We start from the raw sequence: 20000 nt of genomic DNA on the forward strand, positions 1-20000 counted from the left end.
TTATATACTTATCCTCCTCCTGAGTGTATATATATATATCTCCATTCAGTGTATACAGCAGTGTATTATATACTTATCCTCCTCCTGAGTGTGTATATATATCTCCATTCAGTGTATACAGCAATGTATTATATACTTATCCTCCTGAGTGTGTATATATATCTCCATTCAGTGTATACAGCAGTGTATTATATACTTATCCTCCTCCTGAGTGTGTATATATATCTCCATTCAGTGTATACAGCAGTGTATTATATACTTATCCTCCTCCTGTATAAGTGTATATATATCTCCATTCAGTGTATACAGCAGTGTATTATATACTTATCCTCCTCCTGTATAAGTGTATATATATCTCCATTCAGTGTATACAGCAGTGTATTATATACTTATCCTTCACCTATCACTCCATTGTTGTCTCCCTGTATGTATACTGTATAATACAATATACAGGGAAACAACACAGCTTATATATAGAGAAGGGCAAAACAACATGTCTCATATATACAGAGGGGCAACAACATGACTATTATATATGAACCATGTTGTTTTGCCCTTCTCTATATATAAGCCATGTTGTTTCCCTGTATATTGTATTAGGGTACAAACACACACGGCATATACGCTGCGTATTTACTGCTGCGATACGCAGCAGATACGCAGCAGATTAGATCTAAATAACTGAACACAGTATCAAATCTGCTGCGTATCTGCTCCGTATCTGCTGCGTATCTGCTGTGTGTGTTTGTACCCTTATACAGTATATATACAGGGAAACAACATGGTTCTCATATATAATAGTCATGTTGTTGCCCCTCTGTATATATGAGACATGTTGTTTTGCCCTTCTCTATATATAAGCCGTGTTGTTTCCCTGTATACTGTATAATACAGTATACACAGACTCCCTGTATTACACAGTATACAGGGAGACAACATGGCGTATATGCAGAGGGACAGCAACATGTCTCATATATAGAGAGGGGCACCAATATATATTAATTAGGCTTTTACCCACCACCTGTATACCCCACATATACCTGTACCCCCCATATATATTTGTACACATATATCACTACTATAGGCTATATAACCACCTACCTACTGCTCCACCCTTATACCTGTATCTATATGGTAGATAAATAGGTGGTAAGGTATATTGCCTGTAATAGTGATATACTGTATGTGTGCAACATATATGACAATCACTATTATAGGCAATATACAGTGGTGCCTTGGATTACGAGCATAATTCGTTCCAGGACCGTGCTTGTAATCCAAATCACTCTTAAACCAAAGCAAATTTTCCCATAAGAAATTATAGAAATGCAGACAATTGGTTCCACACCCAAAAAATAATGATTTATTATTCTGAATAACATGTAAAACAGATTAAACAAACATATTGTGATATTATAAGTTACTGTACAGTAATGGAGCGGATGGGAAACACAAGGGCTGATAGAGACTGCAGGGAGTATGAAGGAATGAGCAGGACAGATGGGGGCACATACATGCAGCGCTCCTGTACGGGGAGAGAGGGGTTACAGCTATGGAGAGATTACCCCCACAGTCCTGTCCCCTGATGTAGGCCCCAGCCTGAAGGGGATCTGCTATGATTTGGCAGGTGAGGGAGACTTCCTGGGTCAGAGTACAGGGCTGTAGACCCCGCTATTCAGACCATGTCCCTCCTCCACCCGCCCTCCCACCCAATACAGGGAGCTCTTAAACCAAAACAATGCTCTTAAACCAAGTCACAGTTTTGAAAAACTGTGATCTCTTAAACCAATTTACTCTTAAACCAAGGTACCACTGTACCTTACCAGATAAGAGGGGCGGCGGCCGCTAGGGGGGGGGGGGGGTAATTCGCACCTCTGCCCAGGGGCCCATAATGCTGTTAAGACGGCCCTGCTTATCAGTTGCTGTATGTCCTGCAGGAAGTGGTGTATTCTTTCCAGTCTGACACAGTGCTCTCTGCTGCCACCTCTGTCCATGTCAGGAAAGGTTTTCTATGAGGATTTGCTGCTGCTCTGGACAGTTCCTGGAATGGACAGAGGTGGCAACAGAGAGCACTGTGTCAGACTGGAAAGAATATACCACTTCCTGTAGGACATACAGCAGCCGAGTAGTTCTGAAGGACATTACATTTTAAAATAGAATTAATTTACAAATTTGTAAATGGCACGAATGCTCTAGAACCAATAGAATGATAAATATAATATAGTTCTTTTCTAGAAGCTTGTCTGTATAGAATTGTATGAGTGTATGGACAAAGGATCTCAGTTATACAGACAGTCAAAAAACGAGAGCCACAGTCTCATCAAATGCCATTGGCAATGACTTTTTGTTTTCTGTGGCACCTTTGTTCTGGTTGTTGCAATGTAAGTTAAAGGTAAATAAGGGCCAGACCAGGGACCTGCCGGCCACGTCCGCCCATACATTCCTAGCAGTGGCTGCAGCGTATAGTATTACATGATAGTCATTCAAATCAACCTCTAGCCCTATAACACATAGACCAGCTAAGTCCGCTAGAGTAAAAACCACTCTTTTTAAGCAGCTTTTTGCTGTGGATCATAGACGGGACCCAATATTGTTGTATATTTATATATTACATTTATCCTGCAGCAATCCCAGACCAGTGTAAGCCCTTACCATGTAATAAAGAGGGATATACAGAATGCAAGGATGGAAAAGGAAATTTCACCTGCGTTTGTAAACCCGGCTGGCGGGGAGTGCGTTGCGAGGAAGGTAAGGGAAACCACACAAAAACTGTGATGTTCATGATATATTACTACAGAAAGCTCTATATAGAGTATATGTAGATAGCGAACATATAATATGTATTACAAAAGATCATTTTATATGCTGACCTGACAGAATAAACAGAATAAACCATATAAGGTCATGTTCCCACTGCGTAAATTTCGTAATAATCACGGCCGTTGTGACAACAGCCGTGATTACTATGGAACCTACGTAGTGGTACCTTCTAAGGAATCCCGACCGGAGTGTATACACATAGTACACTGACATGTCAGTCAATGAATAGCGGCCTTAGAAGATCCTGTCGGTTCACACAATGGAGCGTGCGGCTTCAGCCGCACACTCCATTGTGTGCAGTGGGGAATTCAGATGCAGGCGCGCCCACATTCGAATTCTGCAGCAGTGAAGATCATCCGGCCGGTACAGCCCTGCCGGGTCACGGAACGGCTGGTGTCTTACCGGGTGTGAACATGGCCTATATGACCAAAAAGTTCATGCACTCATTTTAGACTGATCCGTTCCCCTGGTCTTTTATTTCTTTATTAGTATTGTTAAGTATTTGTTATTTTATTTCAGATGTTAATGAGTGTGAGGATCCAGAAAAAGTGAAGGCCGGCTGCAGTCAGCGATGTGTGAACATCCCCGGCAGCTATCGTTGTGCATGTGACGATGGCTACTACCTGCTTCCTGATAAGCACACCTGTAGCGGTAAATGCTCTATATGTATTATGTCATGGTGATCATGGGGATAGCAGTATTCATTTCACTTCTACAAAGCAGAATCAGGTCTTGAATATATTTACACAGTGCATTTCAAATCCATTCCTGGCTTCAAAAATCTGTAAGCACACCTTTAGGTTGGTTTCACAAAGGTGAGCTATCCCAGATGGATCACCTGTTTCATGTTGCCCAAACCTCAGGATAACTGGACAGTAAGGGTTTTATTATCGTGATGGCGGCGCCACCCCCCCCCCTCCCCCAGACAGGCTGGCGTCCGGAACCCTGTGCGCGCACATGGCAAAGGCCAGCCTCCACGGGGGGAGGCCCCTTTACCAGTGGGCTCGGTGCAGATGCACCATTTTCCCTCTGGTTAAAGTGGCCCTGCCTGAGACTAATGGTCCCATCTCTCCTTATACACGGCAGGGACAGGAGCTACTGCAGTCACTAATTACCTGGGTCCTGGTGGTTTTTTTTTTTTTTAAAAACCTAAAACTTTTGACATGTAATCAGGCATGCAAAAAGCTATTGATCACAGGGGGTCTCACTGCTGAGACCGGCTGTGACCAAGCGATACAGTGTATGGCTGCATTCACACTACGTATATTTCAGTCAGTATTGTATTGTGGTCCTCATATTGCAACCAAAACCAGGAGTGGATTAAAAAAACACAGAAAGGATCTGTTCACACAATGTTGAAACTGAGTGGATGGCCGCCATATAACAGTAAATAACGGCCATTATTTCAATACAACAGCCGTTGTTTTAAAACACCAGCAAATATTTGCCATTATATGGCGGCCATCCACTAAATTTCAACATTGTGTGAACAGATCCTTTCTGTGTATTCAATCCACTCCTGGTTTTGGTTGCAATATGAGGACCACAATACTGACTGAAATATACGTAGTGTGAACGCAGCCTAAGGCTGGGTTCACACGACGTATATTTCAGTCAGTATTGCAACCAAAACCAGGAGTGGATTAAAAACACAGAAAGGATCTGTTCACACAATGTTGAAATTGAGTGGATGGCCGCCATATAACAGTAAATAACGGCCATTATTTCAATACAACAGCCGTTGTTCTAAAATAACAGCAAATATTTGCCATTAAATTGCAGCCATCCACTCAATTTCAAAATTGTGTGAACAGATCCTTTCTGTGTTTTTAATCCACTCCTGGTTTTGGGTGCAATACTGACTGAAATATACATATACTGACTGAAATATACGTAGTGTGAACATAGCCTAAAGCCGTAGAGAGAGTGCGGCAGCCATGCCATCCACTCTGTGGTCGTACCTCTTATCAGCTAATTCTGACAGTGTAAGTGTGGTGTCCCACCACAGGTGTTGCTAGTAGTTACTCCCTTCGTAAAAGCCTGTACCTTTTGTGTGTAAGTGGTGATGTAGCAGTGTTAAAGTTTCACCACAAGATGTCGCTATTGTAAGTATATGTACTTTTTTTTTAAATTCTTTATTACGTATAAATCCCATATAATACAGCATAATATTGTACATTTCAATAACATTCAAATTGATTCAAATTGACAAAGCCAGGTATATGTACTTAGTTGTTGCACAGCTGTAGTATTGAAAGGGTTATTGTTTATTTATATGTCACATGGATCTGTAGACCAATGAGAGTACTTTCTTCTTCTATCCTATCATTTCTCTCTTTACTTCTCACATATGCGCTCTTAACCCATTCACAGCACACCTTACAGGGGCTGTAGATAGGAAGTCACATGGGTAGAGGAAGTGTAGTGTCTTTTGTCGCTAGACACAAACCAAAACGCTCTCTACAGTGGTCCAGTTGGGCTCTGGCCCTCTGCCAGGTCCCCAGTCTCAGTGTGCAGTCTAGAAGCAGACCCAGGCACATGCAACCTACAGATTCTTCTCAAGTAACTCCACTCAACACTATGCAGTGTTAGACCCTTCACTAGAGAGGACAAGTCAGAGATCATCTCAAACCACTCCGTAGACAAGGAGAGACACAGTGCAGGACAGTATCCATAAAGAAAAGTCAAGGAACTGATCCAGATAGAGCAAAGTTGCTAGAAGCCTATGAACTCTATCTCGCAGCGTGGATGTAAGTAGGGAACCCTCAGCATTCCGCTCATCCCAGGTAACAAGGTCTGGGGCTTGTGTCACCCACTAGGATGGGTCCCCTGAAACTGGTAGGGCAATAGGTGGTGCAAAGACCAAAAGAGTCAAAGCACGGGCACAAGTATTCTCTCTATCAAGTATTCTTCTATTTCTATCTCCAACCTTTTGGCAGAGCACAGTACTACTTGGGTTGGGACTCTCACGACATCCTCCTCTCTACTACTCTGATTCTTTTATATACCTCTCAGCACGCAACCCAGTCAGCATGACTGTACCACTCTCTATATTCTCACTACAGATCTGGATCCTGAACCATCAAGTGTCTTTTTAAGTATAAAGTCTCATATCAATGCAAAGCTGTATGATCTGCTGCACACAAGTATCTTCGAAGTAAAACAGATTTTATATATGATTAAGAGACTCTGTGATTCCTCATCAAGCACCAACACAGTACATACATAGTCCTTGGGTCATCTCACCTTTCTGTGGGTGGCAGTGCCAATAGTCCGGGTGGATCATCATTCCACTCCGGACCACCGTGACAACAGCCCAAGGGACCCCTAAACAACCCGGCAGGACACTGCCCACAGGGAAACAAGGTATAACCGGCCCTTTAAAATAAAAGCAGGTGTGCGACCATACCTGTGTGCCCAACCGGCACTGGCGTCACAACATAACATCACTGGGCCCGGCTATATCTCGGCCAACCACCATAGAACTGGCGTCACACTTTACCATCTAACAAGTGACCGGCCGTAGCCTCACACCGGGGGTCACCACATAAGTCTATGAGACTTTGATCAATTTATGACCCTCTGTGTTTAACAACTTTTGACATGCCTAATAAGATGTCAAAAGTTATTTTTAATTATAGTGACTGACTTTAAAATATGATTTTTATGAAAACTTCAAAATGGGCAGCTAATTTATTTATTATGACTGCTGATGTAGTACATATTCCAAAATGCTGTACAGACATTGTCATCGCTCTCTGTCCTTAAAGGGGTAGTTCAGCAAAAAAATAAAAACAAATCTTTCAAATCAACTGGTGCCAGAACATTATATAGATTTGTAATTTACTTCTGTAAAAAAAAAATAAAAAAAACATTCCAGTACTTATCAGCTGCTGGATGTCCTGCAGGAAGTGATGTATTCTTTCCAGTCTGACACAGTGCTCTCTGCTGCCATCACTGTCCATGTCAGGAACTGTCCAAAGCAGTAGCAAATGCCCATAGAAATCCTCTCCTGCTCTCCAGACTGGAAAGGATACACCACTTCCTGCAGGACATACAGCAGCTGATAATTTCAGATACCCACTAGGGCCCATACATAAAATCCAATTCACCTATTAGTAAACTTTTTAAGTGCTTGCAAAGGTGATAGAACATGGGGACATCATACAGATCTTTATTTTAATTACAGCTCGGTGCAGTAAGGCAGCAATACTAAGCCATCGTTCTGTCCCTATGAACATGGTTGTATTCTTACATAGAGAGTTTAGTGCTGAATATATTACTAGTGTACCTACTTAATGGTTATCGCTCCATTTTATGAAGCACAGCTGCAAACCCACTACGCACAATGCACACAGCCCTAGAGAGAAAGGATAAAATACTGCCAGACGCTCTCTAGGGACGACTTATTGCATACAGATTTATTACTGAGAAGTATAAATCCATTTTCAGAAAGATTCATCCGGCTTTCATCCACCATCACCAGCTTCAAAAGCAACTTGCAATCCCATCTCTTCAGAATAGGCTACAACCTACAATAACTCTGCTGTCACTGCTCCGCACGAAGAACAGCTGCTCTCCTCACCTACCATCTCCCTCCCCTCACTTTGTTATTGTAAGCCTATGTGGGCAGGGTTTCTAGCTATATGCCAGTCTGTCATTTACTTTATTTATATTTGTACTATAGTTATACAGATTTCTAAATTTTTTCAATAAAAAAAAAAAAGAATGTCTTCCAGTACTTATCAGCTGCTGTGTGTCTTGCAGGAAGTGGTGTATTCTTTCCAGTCTGACACAGTGCTTTTTGCTGCCACCTCTGTCCATGTCAGGAACTGTCCAGAGCAGAAGAGGTTTTCTATGGGAATAGCTACTGTTCTGCACAGTTCCTGACATGAATATGAAAAAGAAGAGCCCGTGGAGACTCATTTAAAATTCTCAAAACAGATATCCCTCCGGGAAGGACCCAGCCAAGGGGTGTCTCCTGTAGGGAAAACACCAAAACCACCCTATTAAGCGGCCCTATAGGTCAATGAAATGACTCCACACTGATGAGGGGCAACATTCCGAAACAGCTGGCTGTGGATTGATACCCGGCCTTGGTTTTTCCCTTGTCATTTTATTGATGGGTAGACCACCTGGGGGGTCAGCGATCCAGGACGGGTGAGAGGTGCCTGTCGGCACCAATTGTCCTTGTTGTTGTGTTTCCTCCCCTGGCAAAAACGCGCAGTCCGGGGACAGAACTAGTATACCATCTATCTCCCGCACATCCGAGGCGTCAGACAGCTGGGTAGCCAAGGCTGAGGGCATCGTAATATCCCAATATTGGAACTTGTTAGAGGGTTCCATAGAGCCTAGCCTGGCTGAGACCTGTACGGAACCTCCACAGTGGAGAACTTTTAACCAACCTATGCTATAGATACGGGCTTTATGTGCCAAACATCCCAATGGTAGAAGGGCCCTTCTGTTACTTGTGATAGTATATGTGATTTTATCCATTTTATTTCATATTGTATTGTATTGTATTGTATATTAGATCTGCTTTGAGGGCTTATGTTTGTAGTAGAATCTCGTTTTGTGTGACTAGGGTGTTCACAACTTTAAAGGGGTTATCCAGCGCTACAAAAACATGGCCAATTTTCCCCCTACTGTTGTCTCCAGTTCAGGTGCGGTTTGCAATTAAGCTCCATTTACTTCAATGGAACTGAGTTTCAAAACCCCACCCAATCTGGAGACAACAGTAGGGGGAAAGTGGCCATGTTTTTGTAGCGCTGGATAACCCCTTTAACCTCAGCAATTTCAGTGAGCTGCACCCATTTTTCTTTATTTTGTACATGTAGTCCCTGACATGGACAGAGGTGGCAGCAGAGAGCACTCTGAATAATAATTCAGTCCCGTAGAACTTCTTCGGATTAGCCCTATATCTTAATAGAAGCATGTATGAAGACATTTATGTGCTGAAATCCAAATTTATAGCCTTCGCTATGTAGTATTATATGAATGGATGAGTGGGGCTCCATTCTAGCTCTTAGAGTTGAATTTCATTTATATGTCCCATAAATCTACCGGCTTTTTCCCCACATTGTGAACATGAGAAGCTGATTCCTGCCTGATGTCATGAGATGTTACATTCTTTACCACCTGTTCTTCTTATTCACCACCTATCTCTAAAATCCTCTATTCAATTTAAACCATTGATAGATTTATCTCCGCTCGGCTTCGCGGGAGGCATTTATCACTGCTAAGAACGGCTTCATAAAATAACATCTAGTCCCTAAAAAGCTAATTTTGTACGATTGAGAGAGCGGGTCCTCTGTGATTAAGAACCCAATCCATATCTAGGAGTCTCCACAGTCTTCCAGAGCATCCAAGAGAAACAGATTCAGTACTACATCACTGTAATCAATTGATGTTCATTGCCGAGAATTCGAGAGAAGACACAGCAAACAGCCGTACATAAATCTTCTATGTGCTATTCCCGTCCCCTGACAGCGGGCAGACATCATCCGCCATCCACTTTATCAAAATATGTTTTGTTCATCTATTTTACAGTGTCCCTTGACAGGCCTCGATACTGGTTTTGCGCATTTACCTATAGTTTGTTCCCAGTCTCATATGTCGGCTAGCGGTTTCTTATGTACAAATTTAAATACACAAAACATGTCCTGTAGGTAAAAAGATTTTATTATTTCCCATAATTTAAAACAAAACTTTACAAGGCAGTGTTTGGTGTATTTCAGACCACAATTTTGTGCATTTTAGGACACACCCCCTTTTCTCTGGCCACACCCCATTGTCTAGTGAATCATAAAAAGGGTCTAAAAAGAGACATTTGTGGATCATGTCCCAGCAAAAATTTTACTAGTTAAATGGGAACTGTCAGAAGGTAAGACAAATCTAACCTATTGCACAGGAGACGCCAAGGAGGAAGGTATGTCTTCTTACCTTCCTCCTCGGTGCCGTTTTGGTGCAGTTAGTCATGCGCTCTATGGTCCGGTGAGACCGTTAGGAGCACTGCCTATCCTGATACAGCCAATCTGGCCAAGGATACCCGCCCCTTACTAATAATGAATGGAGCAGGCCGGCCAGGGGTGGGCCTGATCAGTGCTATGGGGACAGGCAGTGCTTCTAATGGTCTCACCGGACCATATAGCGCGTGACTAACTGCACTGGAATGGTACCGAGGATGAAGGTAAGAGACATACTTTCCTCCTCGGTATCTCCTGTGCAATAGGGACATATAAGCAGGTTACATTTGTCTACCATGCTGATAGTTCCCCTTTAAAGAGGTTATCCAAGATTTGAAAAATTCCTTGTGTCAGGTTGTGTGTGTTATTAGAACTCATTCACTGAAAGTGAGCTGCAATACCACACACAACCTGAGGACAAGAGTGGCGCCACTTCTGGAAGAAAGCAAATATGTTTTTCCAATCCTGATTAACCCCTTTTAACATAACATTTTTAGTGTATATTCAGAATGATGCCCAACACATTCTGTGGATGCTTCTGCATAGCAACACATATTTATATACTGGATATTCCCACTGACTATATACCATATTATGAAGCTTAATCTCAAGGTATCGCTTAGACTCTAGTTATTGGCTTTAGTCTGGAGGTGAATCTGACTGCAAGATTTAAAATTCCCTACAGCGCCACCATAGGAGAAACTAAACATTACATGGTGGTCATTAAAACCAATGGGCGAGGATGTGTTGTGCTGGGTCCTCCAGAGTGATAAATGAGACCCTATGCTCTAGTAAACTGATAGGGATCCTGAAACAGAGCTCATCCTCTATTAACTCAGTACCCTACCAGGGTATATAAAAATAAAAAAAAGTCAGACTGACAACCTGTTTAAGACAAGGTGCAACCAAACTAAAACATGTTGCCATTTAATGTATCCATAGTTGTGTTCTTCATGTAAGATGTCTTTGTCTTCAATAGATAGAAATGAATGTGAGCTGAGCCCTGTAATCTGCGGAGGGGCACAGTGCAGAAATACTCCAGGAAAGTATGAATGTGAGTGTGGCACTGGATATCGGTTCAACACATCATCAAAGGTTTGTGAAGGTAAGTGACACTCTTCGCCCTATATAGTTGCCTATATATATGGGTTTACAGGGTTTTGCCTATGCAAGTAAGTTAAAGGGGTACTACAGCAATTTTTTTTTTCTTTCAAATCAACTGGTGTCAGAAAGTTTTGTAATTAAAAAAATCTCAAATCTTTCAGTACTTACCAGCTGCTGTATGTCCTACAGGGAGTGGTGTATTCTTTCCAGTCTGACACTGTGCTCTCTGCTGCCACCTCTGTCTATGTCAGGAACTGTCCTGAGCAGTAGCAAATCCCCATAGAAAACCTTTCCTGCTCTCCAGACTGGAAATAATACACCACTTCCTGCAGGACTTACAGCAGCTCATAAGTACTTGAAGAATGGAGATTTTTAAATAGAAGTAAATTACAAATCTCTGGCACTTTGTGCCAGGAGTTGAATTGAAAGAATAAAATAAATCACTGGAGTACTCCTTTAACCAGCATCAGGTTCAACTATACTATACAGTCAGTGGTAAAATAATTGATGCAGATGGAAAAGAGAGTTGGCAGCCATCCATAGGCATTAGGACAAAGGCAGACCCAGACAGTAGACATTCCCCTGGGCAAGAACAATGGTTTATCTGCTGAGCTAGGTGGTGTGCACATCCCATGTGGATCTAATGGAAGTCTCTGGCTACTATGCTACTCCACCCGTTATTCTGAGGGTCCATTTACACGGAAAGATTATCTGACAGATTATCTGCCAAAGATTTAAAGCCAAAGCCAGGAATGGATTTGGAAACAGGAGAAATCTCAGGCTTTCCTTTGTTACCTGATCTCTGTTTATAGTCTGTTCCTGGCTTTGGCTTGAAATCTTTGGCAGATAATCTGTCAGATAATCTTTCTGTGTAAATGGACCCTATGCCATAGAAATCATCTAGTTGTATAGACGGCAGTAGGCACTGGTAATTTTCTTATACAGTAGCAGCAGGCTCCTTGCCTGTAGGGCCCCTGGGTGTCCTTCAGGTTACACATATGATCACCTCTGATTAGGACACAATAGAAAGGCATTAGCCCTACCTCACAACCTCCCATTTGTTTTATAGACTTAGATGAATGTGTAGAAGATATTTGCAGCCAAGTGTGTGTTAATACGCCCGGAAGTTACAAATGCTACTGTGAAGGAAGAAAGAAGTTGAAGCTCGCTCAGGACAAGAAATCGTGTGAAGTGAGTACACCATATTGTTATATTCATACATAAAAACCTTATAGTAAATCCCTTATCACAAGGGTCTGCCTCCTCACTGTGGGTCTGACTATTGGAATCCTTGAGGATTTTCCTGCCTGGAAATTGAGTATTGTAGATTGGTCATTCACATTAATTGATCGATAACTACATGGATGAGCTGGGACTGAAAGACTGGAAACCTCAGGGGCTCAGGGATCTCTGGCGCTGCACACGTCACGACCTGGCTGATGGCTGATTGGCTGAGTGGGCTGTCCATATGCCATTTTTTTGATGGAGAAGGAGAAGTCTGGGCTATGGGGGGGGGGGGGGGTAGGGGGGATAAAAACAAAAAGGCAGGGGCACTGGGGACCAGCCTTGGGACCCCCGCTGAGCTTCGGGATCTCCGGCGCTGCACACGTCATGACCTCGCTGATGGACCGACTGGTCACTAATTTGCTGAGCGGGCTGTCCATCAGCCAACACAGGCGGGGAAAATGTCTTCCGGCGGGGTCCCGAGGCTGGTCCCGCCGCTCACCTAAAAGGAAAAGGAAGAGGTATGTTAGGAACCCTTATTACACTTCCTCCTGCCAATTTTTTTATGAATGAGCTGGGACTGGAAGACTGGGAATCTTAGGGGGTCTTAGGGCCCTTTAAAGGAGAAGTCCGGCCTTCGGGGATGATATTAAAAAAAGGCAGGGGCACAGGGGAAGGTAACAAAGAGTATTAACTTACCTCTTCCTGTGCCCATGGTGAGCGGTGGGACCGGCCTTGGGACCCCTGCTGGGCTCCGACGCTTTACACATCATGACCTGGCTGATGGACCGACTGGGGCGGGATGCAGCTCCAGTTACTGATTGGCTGAGCGGCCTGTCCATCAGCCAACACAGACAAGGGGAAAATGCCTTCTGGCGGGGTCCCGGAGCTGGTTCCGCTGCTCACCGCAGGCACACAAAGAGGTATGTTAGGACCCCTTGTTACAGTCCCCCCTGCCCCTGCCGGCTGCAATTTTTTAAAAATTGCCTGGACTTCTCTTTTAACATGGGGAAATTATCAGCAATGAGCGTTACTAGAAATGCTCATTCGGCTGATAATTGTCCCATGTAAAAGGGTCAGTGATCAGCTGTGAGTGGGAAAATGCCTGCTTCTAAGCTGATTACATTTTTTGAGCAGTCCTTTAAATCATTGCCTATCAGCCGCACGTCTCCCTGTGTAACCAGGGAATGTGCAGCCGATAATAATGTATTCAAATGGCTGCACCAACGATACAGGGGTCGTTTGTGTGGCCCAGCCCCTAAATTGTGTCTTGTAAGGCAATCTGTTATAGTCGGGGACCCCGCGATATCCATGCTCACCACTAATATGGCATTTGGGTAGAGATTGTCTCATAGAGACAGCGAGTTTTTAATTGCACAGAATTACTCGGCCTATTGATTGCACATTTTCTTATCTTGGACATAAGTAGAAATTGGCAGATAACTTGGTTCACGTTATAAGTACAAACAAGCTTGGCAGATTACAGCCCAAAACTGTCAATGGCCTAGTCATACGATTAGACCATCAATGGTTGATTGCTGGGGTGTAGGCACCTGGCCCTTACACTGGTTATCTCAGCAGCATTGCCACCTATGTACTGTATGGATTCCAGAAGAAAAATCCAGCTAAATTTTTTATTAAAGTATTGTATTGCCCCCTAAAAGTTATACAAATCACCAATATACACTTATTACGGGAAATGCTTATAAAGTGCTTTTTTCCCTGCACTTACTACTGCATCAAGGCTTCATTTCCTGGATAACATGGTGATGTCACTTCCTGGATAACATGGTGATGTCACTTCCTGGATAACATGGAGACGTCACTTCCTGGATAACATGGTGATGTCACTTCCTGGATAACATGGTGATTTCACTTCCTGGATATCATGGTGATGTCACGACCCGACTCCCAGAGCTGTGCGGGTTGTGGCTGCTGGAGAGGATGATGGCAGGGAGACACTGAGGGACACAGGGCACTGAAGGGACACTGAGCATCCCTCTGCCATCATCCTCTCCAGCAGCCACAGCCCGCACATCTCTGGGAGTTGGGTCGTGACATCACCATGTTATCCAGGAAGTGACATCACTGTGTTATCCAGGAAGTGACAGCACCATGTTATCCAGGAAGTGACATCTCCATGGTATCCAGGAAGTGACATCACCATGTTACCCAGGAAGTGACATCATCATGTTATCCAGGAAGTGACATCACCATGTTATCCAGGAAGTGACATCACCATGTTATCCAGGAAGTGACATCACCATGTTACCCAGGAAGTGAAGCCTTGATGCAGTAGTAAGTGCAGGGAAAAAAGCACTTTATAAGCATTTCCCATAATAAGTGTATATTGGTGATTTGTATAACTTTTGGGGGGGCAATACAATACTTTAATAAAAATTTTCGCCAGACTTCTCCTTTAAGGCCCTATTACACCAAGCGTTCGTTTTCTGTATTTAGCCATTAATCGCTCGGTGTAATAGGTAATGTTAAAAAGCGACATTCATCTGACATGCATGATGCTGGCTGATCGTTGTCTTTCAACATGTTGAGCAGACTGCCACATCTTTTTGTCATGTTCTTAAAAGGCGGACTTTCACCTTAATGCGGTAAATAAATTGCGGATACTCGCCTCCTAATTCGTTATTCTGGAGTCTCTTCTTGCAAGTTTTCTATCTGCATCAGCTTTGGTTGCCGACCATCGCAAGTCCTGCTCAAAATGTCAATTCAGGGTAAGCAAACATCCAGCTCAGACTTGGAAAAACAACATTTAGTTTGCTTCCTGTGCTGCTGTGTTAGGAGATCAGGGAGTTACGCAGGGTATATCCTTTAATTGTGTGACCTTCAGGCCCAGCATGCAGCACACAGGATAAGCTATAAAGTTTGTCTCCTCGCTGCTGGTAAACACGAATAAATAACCTTTCCGAAAAGTAAGAACATTAAGGGAAAAAAAAATAACTGTAGAAACATAAGAAACATGTTTAGTTTTAAGGAAAGAGAAGTGTATAAGCTCAGAAAGAAATACTCATCTCTTTGCATACCATAGTTTTTAAAAATTAAAATAACAAATACATGAATAATATATTATAACTTAACATATAATATATTTTTTTTACATTATCAGATTGGCACCGGGCACAGATCCTGGTGACACAGTCCTTTTTATGAAACGCCGCCTGATTTCTGTGCTCGGCTCTGTTCTTTTGCCATGCACCAGCTCGGCTCTATGCACTGGCAGGTGGGCCCTGCACCCCCCAGAGTGACAATATCCCCTTCCCACTGTGACTCGGCTTTATAAGAATCAACAGGGCCGCATCACTAAGAGGAAGGGGTATTATCACACTAGGGGCACCGAGCCCACCTCCAGTGCACACAGCATAGCCAGGAGCGATGTCAGCATAGTCAGGGGCCATGTCAGCGTAGTTATGAGTGATGTCAGCATAGTGAGGGGCGATGTCAGCGTAGTTAGGAGTGATGTCAGCGTAGTCAGGGGCGATGTCAGCGTAGTTAGGAGTGATGTCAACGTAGTCAGGGGCGATGTCAGCGTAGTTAGGAGTGATGTCATCATAGCCAGGGGCGATGTCAGCGTAGTTAGGAGTGATGTCAGCGTAGTCAGGGGCGATGTCAGCGTAGTTAGGAGTGATGTCAGCGTAGTCAGGGGCAATGTCAGCGTAGTCAGGGGCAATGTCAGCGTAGTCAGGGGCGATGTCAGCATAGTCAGGGCCGATGTCAGCGTAGTCAGGGGCCATGTCAGCGTAGTTAGGAGTGATGTCAGCGTAGTTAGGAGTGATGTCAGTGTAGTCAGGGGCGATGTCATCGTAGTTAGGAGTGAAGTCAGCGTAGTCAGGGGCGATGTCAGGATAGTTAGGAGTGATGTCAGCGTAGTCAGGGGCGATGTCAGCTAGTTAGGAGTGATGTCAGTGTAGTCAGGGGCGATATCAGCGTAGTTAGGAGCGATGTCAGCGTAGTTAGGAGTGATGTCAGCGTAGTCAGGGGCGATGTCAGCGTAGTCAGGGGCGATGTCAGCGTAGTTAGGAGCGATGTCAGCGTAGTTAGGAGTGATGTCCGTATAATTTGGAGTGATGTCAGAGATTTTGAGTGGGTGACAGCAGTTGACAGGACTCACCTTGCTCATCAACTCATCCCCGCTGTCCATTTTACCTGGATGACAGACAGTATACAGCCATAAAATTCTAGTATAGAAGATACTAATCCAATAAATAATAATATAATAATAATTTTTATTTATATAGCGCCAACAGATTCCGCAGCACTTTACAATTCTGGGGGTACATACATAGACAAAAAAAATCGACATTACAGAGATACATATAATTATCCATACATGAGGAGTGAGGTCCCTGCTCGCATGCATCAGCTTACAGACTATTAGAAGGGGGTGCGAGACAAAATGGCAGAGGGGCAAAGTGCATCATTGTTCTTATGGTCCGGCCATCTATATAAATAAGGCAGTGCGGGTAAGGGGGGGTGAACCTGTCACCAGCCAATGCCTGCATGCACAGGTCTAAGTGCTTAAATGCTTGGTGTGTGTGTGCGCGTGTATGTATGTGTCTGTGTGTGTGTGCGTGGTGGAGGTGTCTGTGTGTGTGTGTGTGTGTGGAGGGGGGGTTGAGGGTTGAGTCAAAATTAGGGAACCTGGTAAGCCTGCTTGAACAGATGTGTTTTGAGGGCACGTTTGAAGCTTTGTGTATTGGTGGTGAGTCTGACAGTCTTGGGTAATGCATTCCATAGAACTGGTGCAGCTCGGGTGAAGTCCTGGAGACGGGAGTGAGAGGTGCGAATCAAGGTGGATGTTAATCGTAAGTCATTAGAAGAGCGTAGGGCACGGGTAGGGCGGTAGACAGAGATGAGGGAGGAGATGTATGGAGGTGCAGCACTGTGGAGAGCCTTGTGGGTGAGCAGGAGGACTTTGTATTGTATCCTGTGTTTAACAGGGAGCCAGTGTAGTGACTGTCACAGGGGGGAGGCATTGGTATAGCGGCTGGACATGGGGATGAGCCTGGCCGCTGTATTGAGAATGGACTGGAGAGAGGAGAGTTTAGAGGAAGGAAGGCCGATTAGTAAGGAATTGCAGTAGTCAAGACGGGAATGAATCAGAGCGACAATGAGAGTTTTAGCAGATTCGACAGGAAGGAAGGGACGGATTTTAGAGATGTTTTTTAGATGCAGATTACAGGAACGTGAAAGAGATTTAATGTGAGGAGTGAAGGACAGATCTGAGTCAAACATAACCCCAAGGCAGCGGGCTTGCTGTGTAGGGGCTATGGTCGCACCACAGACAGAGATGGAGATGTCAGGTGGAGGGTGTTTAGCAGAGGGAGGGAAGACAAGAAGCTCAGTCTTAGCAAGGTTTAGTTTTAGGAATAGGGAGGACATAGTGTTGGAGACGGCAGACAGACAGTTACTGGTGTTCTGTAGAAGTGCGGGGGTGATATCACGGGAGGAGGTATATAGCTGGGTATCATCAGCATAGAGATGGTACTGAAAACCAAACTTGCTGATGATTTGTCCGATGGGTAAAGTGTAAAGTGAGAAAAGGAGAGGGCCCAGGAGAAGATGACGTGGAGCCAGAAAGTGATACACTAAAGGAGCGGTCGGAGAGATAGGAGGAGAACCAGGAAAGAGCAGAGTCCTTGAGGCCGATAGAGCGGAGCGTGGAGAGGAGGAGCTGGTGGTTTACAGTGTCAAAAGCTGCAGATAGGTCCAGGAGGATGAGAAGTGAATGGTCACCTTTAGATTTGGCGGAGAGGAGATCGTTAGAGACTTTAGTAAGGGCAGTTTCTGTAGAGTGGTGAGGACGGAAACCGGACTGAAGGGGGTCAAGGAGAGAGTTGTCAGAGAGGTAGCGGGTTAGGTGGGAATAGACCAGACGTTCCAACAGTTTGGAGATAAAAGGAAGATTAGAGACAGGTAGATAGTTGGCAGCACAGGAGGGGTCTAGAGAGGGTTTTTTCAGTAATGGAGTGATAATGGAGTGTTTGAAAGCCGAGGGGAAGATGCCAGAGGAGAGGGAGAGGTTGAAGATTTTAGTAAGGTAAGTAGTGACAACAGGAGAGAGAGACTGGACAAAGTGTGAGGGAATAGGGTCACTAGGGCAGGTGGTGGGACGAGAGGAGGAGAGGAGTCTGGAGACTTCCTCCTCTGTTACAGGTTCAAATACTGAGAGGGAAGAGGAGGAAATACAAGAGAGAATGGGATCAACACTTCTTTGGGACTGGGAGGTGATCTCCTGACGGATGGTATCTATCTTTTCCTTGAAGTAGGATGCTAGGTCTTCAGCGCAGAGGTTAGTTACGGGTGTCTGAACTTTGGGTTTGAGGATGGAGTTGAGGGTATCAAAGAGACGTTTTGGGTTATGGGATAGAGAAGAGATGAGAGAGGTAAAGTAAGATTGTTTAGCAGAATGAAGAGCGGAGTAGTAGCTTCTAAGCACAAATTTGTAATGTAGGAGGTTTGCATCAGTTTTAGACTTCCTCCACGAACGTTCAGCACACCTAGAACACCGTCTAAGAAAACGAGTTGAAGGTGTGTGCCAAGGTTGTGGTCGTCTGCGTTTTGCTGATTGAGGTGTGAGGGGTGCCATTTTGTCAAGGGTTGTTTTGAGGGTGTCGTGATAGCATTTGGCAGCCACATTGGGACAGGAGAGTGAAGAGATAGGAGGCAGTGATGACCGTACAGAGTCTGTAAGTTGTTGGGTGTTGATGGCACGTAAGTTTCTGTACATGACCAAGGTTGGGGTGTCAGGAGGAGAATGAGTATTAGTGATTGAAAAGGAGAGAAGATTGTGGTCCGAGAGCCTGGTAGGAATGTTATTAAGGCGAGAAACTGGGCAAAGTCTGGAGAAGACAAGGTCCAGGGTATTCCCACCCTTGTGGGTTGGAGAGTCAGAATGCTGGGAGAGGCCAAGGGAGCAGGTTAGGGAAAGAAACTGAGAGGCCGATGGGGAAAGTGGTTTGTCAATAGGGATATTAAAATCGCCCATGATGAGGGCGGGAATGTCAGAAGATAGAAAGTAAGGAAGCCAGGTAGAAAAGTGGTCAAGAAAGCGTCGTTGTGAACCAGGGGGGCGATATATGACTGCGACTCTCAGGGAAAAGGGCCGGAAGAGTCTAATGGTGTGCACCTCAAAAGAGGAGAATGAGAGGGAGGGCTCAGGGGGAATTACCTGGTAAGTGCAGTCCTGAGAGAGAAGTACACCCACTCTTCCACCATGTCTGTTATCAGGTCTAGGAGTATGGGAAAATTGAAGACCTCCATGGGTCAGAGCAGCAGGTGAGGCTGTGTCTGACTCTTGTAGCCATGTTTCTGTGAGAGCCAGCAGGTTGAGCGATTTATTGAGGAATAAGTCGTGGGTTTCAGTGAGTTTGTTGCAGACAGATCTAGAATTCCATAGAGCACAGTTAATGGAGATGGGGTCTGGCATGCAGGGAATCTTAATCAGGTTAAAAGGGTTTCTGTAGGTGGCCGATGAAGAGAAGCTGTTAGTAAAGGTTGGAGGACCAGGGTTAGGAGAGATGTCTCCAGCAGTAAGCAGGAGCAGAGATAGAGATAGCACGTGTGAGTAAGAGAGGGAGGGAGGATGTTTGGAGGGAATGGGAAGAAATGGTTTATTGTATGGGAAAAAGACAGCAGGGGGGTTAGATCAGCAGGTAGAAGGGAAGGAGAGATACATATACTATTGCTTGATATAGGAGTTGGGGGTTTGGAGCAGAGTTTGAGTATTAGGGAAGCAAAAGTGATAGCAAAGGTGAACATTTTTGGAGAGCAGAGGAGTATATGGAATGCAGTTACCTTCAGTTCCAATTCTGGTTTAATTCATCTAGACACTTTGACTGATCAGCACTTAGAGTGATCAGCAATGACCAT

The 20000-nt window shown here is 44.3% G+C and overlaps 1 protein-coding gene across 2 annotated transcripts in view; it reads left to right on the forward strand.

Annotated features, from left to right (window-relative positions):
- The window catches only part of PROS1 (protein S), a 60703-nt gene that overhangs the window by 11702 nt on the left and 29001 nt on the right, over positions 1-20000 (forward strand). For both annotated transcript variants that reach the window (XM_069946016.1, XM_069946015.1), the window contains exons 5-8: positions 2626-2748; positions 3340-3471; positions 10765-10890; positions 11959-12080. In XM_069946016.1, coding sequence (XP_069802117.1) covers positions 2626-2748; positions 3340-3471; positions 10765-10890; positions 11959-12080 — 503 coding nt within the window. The remainder of the gene's footprint in view (positions 1-2625; positions 2749-3339; positions 3472-10764; positions 10891-11958; positions 12081-20000) is intronic.

This window comes from Dendropsophus ebraccatus, chromosome 11 (assembly GCF_027789765.1).
Source record: "Dendropsophus ebraccatus isolate aDenEbr1 chromosome 11, aDenEbr1.pat, whole genome shotgun sequence".
In the NCBI taxonomy this organism is placed as follows: domain Eukaryota; kingdom Metazoa; phylum Chordata; class Amphibia; order Anura; family Hylidae; genus Dendropsophus; species Dendropsophus ebraccatus.